Source organism: Macadamia integrifolia, unplaced genomic scaffold (assembly GCF_013358625.1).
Source record: "Macadamia integrifolia cultivar HAES 741 unplaced genomic scaffold, SCU_Mint_v3 scaffold3272, whole genome shotgun sequence".
In the NCBI taxonomy this organism is placed as follows: Eukaryota; Viridiplantae; Streptophyta; class Magnoliopsida; order Proteales; family Proteaceae; genus Macadamia; species Macadamia integrifolia.
The window spans coordinates 11,458-24,043 of record NW_024869351.1 but is presented as its reverse complement, the minus strand read 5'-3'; the positions used below and the strand labels follow the sequence as shown (position 1 = coordinate 24,043).

Sequence of the window (12,586 nt, the reverse complement as noted above, 5' to 3'; positions counted from 1 at the left end):
ACCAAGAACTGTAGGGAAGATCATCCAGTCATTTTTTACCGCATCACCTCCCAAGATCTGTTTGGCTTTAGTGAAGTACCAACCAAGACAACGAGCCGAGTCTTCTAGCCTTGAGTGTTTGAGCCCCTGAGGACTTGACCCATCTCCTTCCTCGTCTGCTCGGTTGTTGATCTCTTCCCAAATCTAATTCTGTCACTCTGCTTTAGAGTTTAATCCATGGCGGCAATCAACCCTTCCACTCTCTCGAGCTCCTCTTTCTACGCCTTATCTGCTCGTACGCCAAGAAATGCCCCTAATCTTTCTTTCTATTCCCATCTCAGACGCTCCACCGCTTTTCCTTCTCTGTCCTCGAAGCTCCACAAGTCTAGCAAAACATCCCCTTCCTCCTCCACCATGGTCACCGCTCTTAAGAAGCTTTCAGAGACGGAGCTCTTCTCTGTTCCTGATGAAACAGAGCAACTCGCCACACAATTTCCTTCAGATTCTGGTGTCTACGCCGTCTACGATGAGAACAACGATCTTCAATTCATTGGTATCTCGCGAAGCATCGGAGCCAGTATTCTCTCCCACAGGAAATCAGTCCCCGATCTCTGCCACTCCGTCAAGGTAAGAGAATTCAGACTTCAAAATTTTCAAAATGGAAAAAAATTATAAACTGCACACTAACTGTTTGAGAAATTGTCTGTGAAAGGTGGGAGTAGTGAATGACCCAGACCGAACGGCCCTAACGCAAGCGTGGAAATCATGGATGGAGGAGCATATTGAAGCCACCGGAAAGGTCCCAACAGGGAATGAATCAGGGAACACCACATGGATCCGGCAGCCACCGCAGAAGAAGAAGCCGGACCTCCGGTTGACGCCGGGACGACACGTACAGCTGACGGTGCCATTGGAAGAGCTAATTGAAAGGCTAGTGAAGGAGAACAAGGTAGTGGCCTTCATCAAGGGATCGAGAAGTGCTCCACTTTGTGGGTTTTCGCAGAGAGTGGTGGGGATATTGGAGAGCGAAGGAATGGAGTTCGAGAGCGTGGACGTGTTGGACGAAGAGTACAACTTTGGGTTGAGGGAGAGTCTCAAAAGGTACAGCAATTGGCCAACGCTTCCTCAGGTGTTTGTGAATGGGGAATTGGTTGGTGGGTGTGATATCATATCATCAATGCACGAGAAGGGCGAGCTTGCTTCTTTGTTCAGCAAGAGTAATTAGTTATTTTTGCCATTACCCTTTCTTCTTCTAGGTTATGCCTTGGATTTTCAGGGATGGGTCTGCAACTCTTCATCTGAGATTTAATCCATTTGTGTGAAATGGGATGCGTGCAAGGCTTGAAGCTGATCTGATGTACAATTTCCCATATTTGTTTAACTTATTTAGAGAGTTTATGATTGTAACATACAACAAATTCATCTCTTACTTCTATAGATCTTCAATGGATTTTAGCTCAAAAAAGTTAAATTAATTGAGCAGGTGTGTGTTGATAATTTTATGGAGGATTAACGAATAGGGTATAGTCCTCAACAAGAGCAAGTAAGTGAAGTCACAAATGTCATCAACACCAGAAGAAGCAATGGCAGTGGACATCTTGGTAGGAGGCTCATAAACCTCATCTACTAGCTCAAAGAGAGGATATATCACTAGTGCCTAATCTTCATCACTATCAGCATACTGATGTATCTTCTCTAATATAGTCCTATCAAAGGAGTAGGTGTGGACCTCTTCTTTGTTTCACCAAGTAAATCTCAGCTCGTTGGAACACTTTGGTCAAAGCCTTATAATACAGTAAATGACCATCTCCTGGGTGGATGGCCGGATGTACCATCTGTCTCATCATCAAATAGGGTAAGCTGATCTGCTCATCAAGATACAAATAGAAGTATGTGTACGCCTGCATTAGGGAAATCTCACTATGGTAGTTGATGTGCCAATAAGTGCCGTAGGCCCGGAAAGTGATGCGCTAGTTCCGTCGAGCCCTCACCTCGGCCACTAGGGGCAGAGCCACCGCCTTGTCCCAGCCTCGTCGAGCCCTTGCCTCAGCCCAGCCTAGTCTCGCTGAGCCCTCGTCTCGGCCAAACTATCGCCTCAATTGGGCCCTCTACCGACCTGTATCCATCAAGGGGATCTACCATGGGAAGAAATTCACATCGCGCCAGCTAGGAGACCTACTCAGCCAGGACTCGGGAAAGATAACCCAGTGAGGTAGTGGACGCCAAGAAGAGCGGGAAGCCCTGCTCTTAGCCCTCCAAGAACGCCATGAAAGCACCACGTTGGGAGTCTTGATGCCCTCCAACACCTGAAAAGCGAGGAATATTCCGAATATTCCCCTCACTTTTGCAGGAGTCCAAGAAAAAGTGGAAAACAAGGGACACAAGGGAGGCGACCCTTATAAATATCAAAGGTAAGCCTTTGAGGAAGGGACCGAAAAAATACTAGGAGAAAAAATACCGACTACTATGTGATTCTGACTTTACCATCGGAGGGTTATCGCACCGGATCAACCCGGTGCCCTCCGTTGATTGGTTCTCTTTGCAGGAGTTTGTCAGCTTCTTCCAAAATAGTGTACCTGTCAGAATTTACCGCATCAGTAGCCACATATAGGAAGTATGTTGTACTGTACTATCCTGCACACCTAAAGGGGTGAGAAACTTATATTTGTTTTTCATAAACTACCACAAATATGAGTATTTAGATAAGTGGATAAGTGGAGTGGAAAACTTATCACACAAGATCGTTTAGTGTAATAATTGATGTTTGTTGATGCGGCTGTTAATTTTTCTCACCCCAACCACTTTTGTCTACCTCTCTTTCCCATTGAAATCCAACTCACTTCCATTTCTTCTCTTTTACATATGGATCTTACAAAAAATTTCATATTTCATTTATTTCTTACCCTTCACTTTCTTTGTTAATTCAGCCCACAACATTTGGGATCCACCCCGCATACCCTTTTTATCTGTCAAACAAATAGGGTCTTACGAAAACAGGGGAAACAATTTGTTCTATAGAAAACCTTTGGAAATAATTGGTTGAGAAATTCATCATTCATTTTGGACCTTTGATCATCTGATGGGTCATTAGCATTCGTTCTCTTTGAAAAAAGAATTTTGTTGTCGTCTGCTGAAGGGAAAATTACATGATTACTCACTTCTGGGTTTCTCTTAACAAAATTACCCATCAAAAGTTTCAGTTAATAAAAATACCCAAAATTAGGTTTCCCTTTATAAAATTACCCACTTAAAGTTTCTGAGTGTGGCGCTTCTCTGCCACTTGAAATTTTAATTATAAATTGTAGGTAAAACCTTTTTATTCATATAGCACCAGTGGTCTAGTGGTAGAATAGTACCCTGCCACGGTACAGACCCGGGTTCGATTCCCGGCTGGTGCATTTATTTTTCAACCAGTGGAATATCTCCTTACCATATTTTTCAGATGCAATATTTCTTTTTTCTATCAGAAAAATATATTTATTTTATTCCTAAATCAAAAGAACCATGGGGTCTCTTTCTATAAAATCGAATTCAAAGAATTGAAAAGGAACCAAATAAAAGTGAACTAATTCGATTTGATTTTAGCTTAAGGTTATGATTTTAGTTTAAAGTGATGAAAAAGTTCAGTTTGGCTTCAATTTCGATTTGTACATATTATATCTTAAAAATTGAATCAAAATCGATTGAAACCCTTTCTACTAATTGAGTTTTTTTTTTTTTACCATTAAAGACCTTCCAAAATAAGGGACTATTATGTATCCTCATCGGACAGATCCTCAGGATAGGAGGATTTCCAAAGATGAGTCCGGATCCTCTGTGATGAGCGGTGAGTGATAGTGAGCATCCAAATGCATCGCCAGCCTTTGGATGCCCACTGCCTCACCGTTTGGGCACTCCAAAGATCCAAATGAGGTTAAGAGAGCTAGAGCCCATTCAAAAATAGAATGTGCATGCACGTTCAAGGAATGACAAACTAATGCAAAGGAGCAAGAATCAAAATGGCTCAAAACTCTCACAATAGAGATAGTGGTGGAGACCTCTAAAGGTGGAGGCACTGAGGTGTCCATGAAGAATTGAATGAGAGCCAAACAATCCAAGTGGACAGAAATATGCATCAACCTGCTATCAACATAGCAGCCATCCTCAAGCCCATCTTGACGGCCAAACCTTCTCCCCCAATTTTTTAGCTTAGGTAGGGAACACATGACCAGTAAACCAAGACAAGCTTTCCAGTACCATCCAAGATAAGAGAGCCCATGCCCATTGCTATGGGGCTCAGGATAGAGCATCATCATCATAGACATGACAAACCCTAGAGCTAAGGTCACCACATGCCTGTGGGGTGGAGTAGGGGCACAAGCAAATGGGGCTGATGGGAAGGGGCCACAAGCGTTGAACAGCTTCAGCCGCGACTCTGTTAATCATCACCATCCAAGCATGAAAAATTGGGACCGAGCTCTTGAAAACCATTGCATTTGTGTGTTCCTATAGAATATCTGCATGTGATGTAAAGCACTCGCTCTTGTGAGAACCAAAAGTTATTCGGACCAAACTATCAAGAGTCTGTCTAAAAGGTCTCGATAACAAAATGTTGCCATCTTGATTAGGGTCTAGGACTCACATAATAACAAACAAGAATCTTATTACTTCGCACAACGGGGTTGATAGCCTAGTGGAAGGAAGTCCTTGCCCCATCAATGCTGAGTTGGTTGGTTGTGGGTTCAAGTCAGTATGCCTCACTATCACTCATTGGTACGTGTTGTATGGGCACCTAGGCCTGGGGGCTATTATCATTACCATGGAGCACATTTTTTCTTTAAAAAAAAAATGAAAAAGAAAAAAGAGAGAGAGAAGAAAGAATCTTATTTCTTTAACTTTTTATTATATAGCACTTTTTCTTTTCAATGAGGCTAAATGTTGTCATTTCATGTGTATTTTGTAATTGAAAAACATTCAAGATAATTACAATTTTGATAATAACATAATAATAAGTCACTTTTAAATTAATTTTGAAAATCCTTTTACATCCCCAACTTAAAGAACTTTTAGGAACAAGACAAGAGACGATTAAAAGGTATCAGTTCAAAACACACTTATAAAGATGTCAGTTAAACAATCCCTACTTAAAACCTAATATCATTTATATTGGTGATAACAATTTTTTTTTTTTTTTTTGGGGTGGGGGAGTGGGTGGGAGGGATTCAGTTCTCCTAATAGTCATATCAAAACTCTTGGGATTTTGTTGCTATCATCATCCTACCCTAAAAAGATATTTACAAAGTGGTTGTCAATTAGAAGAAATAAGAGCGAAAGAGCAAGAGGAATAGAATGAAATCAAGTCTTTTAGGTTTAACAATCAAATCTGGACAATAGTTTCAAAAATTGGATCAAGATCACCAAAATCACCTAGTCGAATCATTATTGATCTTGACCGATCTAATACTAATCCACCGGTGCGACCCAAGGGTAAAAAAAGTAACAAAAATCTATTTAAAAAAACAGGCATAAATGCATTGGATCCAATCGATATTGGACCAATCCCATACTTTAAAACCTTTGTCTGGACTCTTTTAGCCTAACCAGCGTGTGTGGAAGTAGACCCAAAAGATGGTCCAACCAATTCGAGATTTCAAACACTATTGGTTGTCATTCACCATCACCTGATTCTATTTATTATAATTGGGATTAAATTTAATCAATCAACTAAATATGCCCAATAAAAATTAGGGAAAAAGAACCTTGTCAATCTGGTGTTGCTTATGCTCACGCACAGGCAGACGCAAAAAGGCCACGTTGCCCCCCACCCTGTGTGCTAAAGATGCTCCTGCACACCCTTCCATTGGTTCTATGCACTGACATAGACAATACCAGACTGACAGAGTTCTTTCATCCAAAATTTTAAATGTCAATACAAAACAAAAAACATTAACTAATAGAATGATAGTTAATCTTCATCAAATCTAATAAAATTATTTCTCTGGTGTTTTTGATTTACAGAAAGAAATCCTAGTTTCAATTGCTAGCTATTGAGGGGTATGGTGCTATCAAAACCATAAGTTGAGGCTGGCTCTCTATGCTAAAGCCTGAAGCGCTGGAGTCCTACCTTGACACCAATGGTCTTCAAGTCTTGTTGAACATGTCCTTCAAACTCCTTATAAGTAAAGGGCTTGTACTTTGTGCTTTGGATGACACCCTCATCCGCAGGGAACACAAAATAGCAGACTGAGATCCTCTCCTTCTGTTTGTTCATTACTCTATGTGTTGCACTCTTATATTCATCGTTACTCATAGCCTTCAAATAGCATTTAAAGAAAATTATTAGAATGAAAAAAGGAAGGAGTTGGGGGAGGAGAAGAATAGATGGAGAAAAGATCCATATTCATGATTCGTGTTATAGAACTATTCAAGGAGCAGTGTCTTTTCTAATGTATGCAAAAACTTTTTCCATTGTATTTTCAACTGTAACCACATCTTAAGTTAAGCCCAAAAAAAACAAGCCAAGTACTTGGGAAAGGATCACACGACCCAAGCTCACATCGATGCCTCCACCAAGGTAACAATGTTAATTTTATTTTATAATTAGTGATATTTTTTACCTTATTCCCAAAACTTAATTTCTATATAGAAAATGGCTGGGCATGCTACTGGGTGCCCAACTTGTGTCAGTCTCACTCTCTCTCTCTTCCTTCTCTTTGAAAATAACCCCCATACCCCTCCCATCCCAACCCTCCTATTGATTGAGTCACTAGCTCCAAGAAAACTAGCGGCGTGCCCAACCTTTTCCCCTTTATATATACATATATATATATATATGTATGTATGTATATATGTGTGTGTGTGTGTGTGTGTGTGTGTGTGTTAAGGCTGAAACATGCTAGACAGCTAGAAGGGCTAATGTGAACAATATGTCCATTAAGTTTTGGCAACATTTATGCTCCCCAGTAGAATTTTGTTTTATTTATTTATTTATCTATTATTATTATTTTGACTCATGGACATTACTTATATAGTATATACACAACTCTACGTGGTGAGATTTCTCTTCCATATTGAGCACCCATTGGGTAGGTTTGAGCTCAACACGTTTAATAAACAGGTTGAGTTAGTTTGAGGTTTTCTTAGTGCAAAGTCGATCATGCCTTGACCCTTCTATGGTTCTACCCCCAAATTTCCCACTCCAATCTCTCCATTAAAATGGGAGATTCGTAAAAGCACATATTTCAAGTGTTGAATCCGTTGCTCATACAATCATCTGATTGTACAAGTCAGCACCTTGACACTTGTCTCACTCTCTGTCATTACAAACATAAAGAGAGGTGTATTTATAAACAAAAGTAAAAGATATGTGTTAAATACTAGGCATCGTTTGATAATGTTCCGTTTCTGCCGTTTCTGCTTTTTCTTGTTCCAAAAAACAGAGAAACAACCTAAAATGCGTTTGATAAAGTTGTTCTATTTTACCTGCTTTTAGAAACATAAATCAAAATTTATGCCTATTTACAATTCTAGAAACGACTTTGACAAAACAAATCAAACTTGTAACGTCGTTTCTAGAAACAAATTTGGGAGAAAAAAAAAAGGTTGTTGTGCCCGATAAAGCTCTCGACTATTTAAACCTAAAAAGAGGCAACCGAAACCTCTCTCCCTTTTGACTTGTTTCGTCATTTCTAAAAACGAATTTGAGAGAAGAAAAAAAAATTGTTGTGCCCGATAAATTTCTCAACTATTTAAACCTAAGAAGAGACAACCGAACCCTCTCTCTCTTTTGGGCATCTGATGACACTATTGTGTTTTTCACTGGCATTATGTCTGTAAAAAACGTTTTGAGAAATAGGTTTATCAAATAACAAAAAATCTGTTTTTGTTTCTGAAAAAGTGAAAAGTTGTTTCTCCTGTTTCTAAACACATAAACTGCAGAACGTTATCAAACGGTGGCAGGTAATCATAGGAACAGCTGATCCTTTCTCCTCCCTCCACCTTCCAAGTTTCCATCTCAAAGGAAAATAAACTTTGTAATACTCTAAAGGGAACACACCTGGAGCATGTCACCAACGTTAACGACGAGGGTGTTGGCGATTGGCTTAATTTCGATCCACTTATCGTCTCTGAAGATCTGAAGTCCTCCCACTTCATCCTGGTTCAATATGGAAAGGACGGAGCTATCGGTATGGGCATTCAACCCTTCTACTTTGTTAACTTCGGGGCATTGAAGGTACCGGTAGATCCGAATCAACCCTGTGGCTTCTGATAGGTAGGGTTGAGATGATTCTGGATCCATTCCTACGTTCTTCCCCAGAGCTTCAAATAGGAACCGAGCCAGTCTACCCATGTGCTTCCCATATTCCTCCAATAGATTTCTGTTATATATTAATTGTGGAACATCTTATCATCATATACATTAAAAAAAAAAAAAAAAAAAAAAAAAAAAAAGTAAGTAATTCCCTAAATCTATCTTTCTCTTTCCATACTAGAGAAGGTAAATATGTCATTTCATTAGGGAGGAGAGAATTAATTCAAGGAGATGCTAGCGTATGCTACATTAACAGATAATTTATTTTCTCATATAAAAAAAGTAGGTATGGATTGAGTTTTTCTATACCCACACTTGAGGGAGAATCCCTTGACTTGACTGATGGTTCAGATCATGGTTTGAGGAATTGGATTGGTATTGGCTTTGATCGATCTTAATTCTTGATTGATACTATAGCAATGGATCGGTATGAAAAAAGGGTAATATATATAAAAAAAAAAAATGGTTTTAAAAGTAAAACAAAGATATTTTTGTCTAATCCATGCAAATCTGGATTGGCATCGGATAAATATTAAGCTTGACTGATCCCATTCCTGATTACACATTCTCAAATGTGATTCGGATAGTGTTCATATGGTATAAGAAACAATGGGGGATATTATCGAACAATTGTAACCGGGGGATCAACATTTAAGATCCCTGATGGTGCAGGGATAGGCTGATGTACGGTAAACCACTGGTAGCACCAATGGGGCATGGGATGGAACATCCAGTAGATGGAGTAAGAAAATTTTTTACCAAGAAAAAAAAATTAGGGAAATCATTTCAATAGAAAGAAGAGAGATAGACATAGAGGGTGCTAGTTTATGATACACCAGCGGAAATTTTATACATGACAAAACATCATAATAAGATTGACATTATAATTATCCAAAATGCTGGCTCTTTGTATGACTATACTGCATATGAAAAAAAAAAAAATTCCATGACATCAATGTCTTGCCTTGCTCTCGTATGAAATTCTTCAATTTTTTTAATGTTTTCTCTCTCCTACTATGATCATGTGGGTATGCCCACATGATGAGGATAATGTTCATTGCATCACAATTAGTGTTGTATGGGAGATTCTCTCTCCACATTGGAATTGCAGATCCGCTCTCCAAAATAAATAAATGGGAAGTGATTTTTTGTATGAAAGCATGGCTTATATGTTCTCTCTCTCCTCCCAAGCAAGAGATAGAAATGTCTTTTCATATGGGAATGTAAGAAAAACATACGTGAAATCTGTTTTAAATAATAGATTGTTTATGTATGTAATTTTTTTATTTTAGTTCTTATCTTATAGGAAATAAAAGGAAAACGAATGTATCCCTTAAAAGGTGACACAGCCAACGATGAAAAGAAGGTATGTAATGCGATTTTTGTAATAATCCTTATCCGTCCGCCCCTGTCTTGGCAGATATCTCTAAATACCATTTTTTGGACACCTAATATAGTAAACATGTATTATTGAGAAATTAATCTTCCTCTATATCGTAACTAATTTTCTTTCCTTACATTGAAAATTTTGGGTTCAAAGAAATAATATTTTATAAGAAAATAAAGTAATTATTGTTACCACATTCATTGAAACAATCTTTTTGGCAAACCCAGAGTGAACTTCTAGCTCCTTCGAAGGCAGCTAGACAATTGGGTTGTACTATAGCGTGTAAGTCAAAGATAAGTCACTAGTTCGACCTTTCTAATCCCATCCCCACCTTGTTAACTTTTATCTCCTTTTATCACATTCCACGGGATTGCAATAAGATTGCAAATACTTTGGTGGCCCCGAAAGCCGTGTCACCGTCTAACAGAAGTTGTTGGTTGTACTCGTGTTTCTTTTCAATAAAGCTCTTTTCTACCAAAACTAGAAGTTGTCGACCCTTGTGGGCGAAGGGTGTGTTGCTGTATGATGTCTTGTATTCAGTCACAGTTTAACTCAGAGAATACTAATACAGCGTCTTGATAGGCAGAACGATGGTCTTGCTAGCCAGTTAACGGGTCATGGGGGTTGCAAGGGGGGCCTGCATAGTTAGGGGTGTAGGGGGCGTAGCCCCGTTTGAATTTTTTATTTGAGGACAATTGTGTATTTTCTGGATTAGGGTTTTTTGCTATATATTTGTAGTAAAGGTTTCTTTCTCTATAATATAAGTAATAATGAGAGGTGTGAGGACGAGCGTTGTAACTCTATTCTCCATTGATAGTGAAGCAGGATCTTATCTCACCAGGGACGTAGGCAACCTGCCGAACCTCGTAAAATCTGAGTGCATTGTTTGTTCTTGTTTTTTCATTATCTTCTACGTCGTTTTAGGGTTGTGTTTCTACAGGGTGTCAATTTAGTTTTTATATTGAAAGCTGATTCCAAACCATACAAAGGAGTTGATACGGCGATTTTGGTACGACATAATAGTGTTTTCTTGGTTTGATATGATATCGATTTTTAAGACAACACCGTATCGATTGACACTCTTACCGTATATTGAATTACCAATTACGTAGAAATCACATCAAAACCATACTAATACTAAATAAGAAACTATATTTATACCAGATAAAAATCATACAAGGCCAGTATGATATTGATATTGAAAATACGAAACAATTTCGTTGTTTATTCTTCGGCTACGTTTGATAGTCATTCAGTTCCAAAAATGACATTTCGTGTCAAAAACAAAATTTTCAATTTTTGTGTCAAAATGCCGTTTAAAAAAAATATATATATTTAATGAACCCATTTTAGGAACGTTTGCCCTAGTTGTTCATTTTTTTTGTATTTAGAACAAAACTGAAATAACAGAATAGAACAAGGTATCATCGTTCCATCATTTTCCATTTCTAACGTTTTTTACCTCATTTTCATTCCAAAAAAATCGAAAAACACCAAGTTGATATCAAACGTTTATTCTATTTTTTTTGTTCCCATAGAACAGTAACATTTTTCTGGATTACTAATCAAACGTGGCCTAAATCTGTGTTATCGCATGAAAATCGTAAAAGTTACCGTATCGATTGACACCCTTATAATGTTGACCCTCAAGGTCCTTGTCTGGCCCTAATGGGTCCCTGATATGCTCCAGCGTGGGGTTTATGCTTTTTTACGAACCATCTACGGAAGATCTACAGACAACAACAGGGCAACAAGAGAAAGACGAAGGGAATACCTGAAAGACTTCAACATGGGATCTTCTCCTGACATTTGAGACAATGGATTCAGAAGCACAAATATCCCTTCCATCCTATACACGATCTCGACGCCCTGCGAGAGAGTCTCCCCGTTAGGAGTAAGGGCAGGGGTGCCCCAAAAGTAGGACATTGGGCTTTGAAGCTGAGCCTGCTTGGTTTCAAAGGGGAGAGACAATAACTTCTTGGCCTGTTCTTGAAGCTCAGCATAGAGTTCCACAGGGATTCCATGGTTAACCAATCGGAACATGCCCCAATCCCTGCAAGCCTTACCGATCTCCTCTGGGTCAAGTTGCTGGAAATCGATGCAGGGGAGAGGATCCCAATCATCGATGATCGGTGAGGATGAATTGGAAACTCGACCAACTGGTTCTGAGTCGCTGGTCTGGACAAAGTGGGGAGGGTAAGATGAGATGTCCTGTCCTGACATGTTCTCTCTCCCCTTTGCTTGAGATGTCTGCGACATGAGAGATCTAGAGAGAGAGAAAGAGAGAGAGAGAGCGTTGTGTAAGACAGTGGGAGTGAGGACTGAGGAGGCTTTTTAAAGTATGGGCTCCTACACTTCTTTTTCTCATTTGGGGGATGATGATCTTATATAGTTGGAGCAGCCTGAAGATCTAGCTCTACTTGTACATTAGCCATTAGATTGGAATCTATAGTCCCTTACTGTAAGCTGAGTGTGTTTCTGCAATGGATAGAATATTAGAATCCCAACTACTATAAAATGGGAGTACCGAGGGGCACCCCTGTATATCTATACTGTATATGAGAAAAAGAATCCTTCCAATTTGGCGTACAAAATACCTAGATACAGCCCATATATTTTAGTTAGTGTAAAAAGAAGCCTTTGGTCCCCTAAACATAGCGGATGTATATCAACATTTCCTATGCATATTCGCAAGGTTTCTTCTCCTATCATATAATAAACGGTGTCAAATTCCTTACCAAAGACAAGGGTTTCAAATTCGAATCACAAGCGAAAATTGAAACTGAAATCGTATAAGTTGAATTGAATTAGAATCCAAGAAATTTCGGTTCAAATTGAATATCGAATTTCAAAATCGATTTAATATAGGCAAAAATATATTTTGAATTTACAATATCAATATCAACCATGACTGATACTAAATTCAATTT

At 38.9% G+C, this 12,586-nt stretch overlaps 2 protein-coding genes and 1 non-coding gene across 3 annotated transcripts; 2 read left to right on the top strand and 1 right to left on the bottom strand.

Moving 5' to 3' along the window:
* The first annotated feature begins 59 nt into the window (after positions 1–59).
* Positions 60–1,416, top strand: LOC122067954 (bifunctional monothiol glutaredoxin-S16, chloroplastic). Its single transcript, XM_042631786.1, has 2 exons — positions 60–606; positions 692–1,416. The coding sequence occupies exons 1-2, from the start codon at positions 217–219 to the stop codon at positions 1,202–1,204; spliced, it is 903 nt and encodes a 300-aa protein (XP_042487720.1). The 5' UTR covers positions 60–216; the 3' UTR covers positions 1,205–1,416.
* Positions 1,417–3,306: 1,890 nt separating this feature from the next.
* TRNAG-GCC lies at positions 3,307–3,377 on the top strand. Its single transcript has one exon. It is a non-coding gene; the product is annotated as a tRNA-Gly (tRNA).
* Positions 3,378–5,904: 2,527 nt separating this feature from the next.
* On the bottom strand, positions 5,905–11,989 carry LOC122067955 (gibberellin 2-beta-dioxygenase 8-like). Its single transcript, XM_042631787.1, has 3 exons — positions 11,431–11,989; positions 8,015–8,336; positions 5,905–6,271 (listed from the first exon to the last, which is right to left on the bottom strand). The coding sequence occupies exons 1-3, from the start codon at positions 11,913–11,915 to the stop codon at positions 6,056–6,058; spliced, it is 1,023 nt and encodes a 340-aa protein (XP_042487721.1). The 5' UTR covers positions 11,916–11,989; the 3' UTR covers positions 5,905–6,055.
* Between the last annotated feature and the right edge of the window lie 597 nt (positions 11,990–12,586).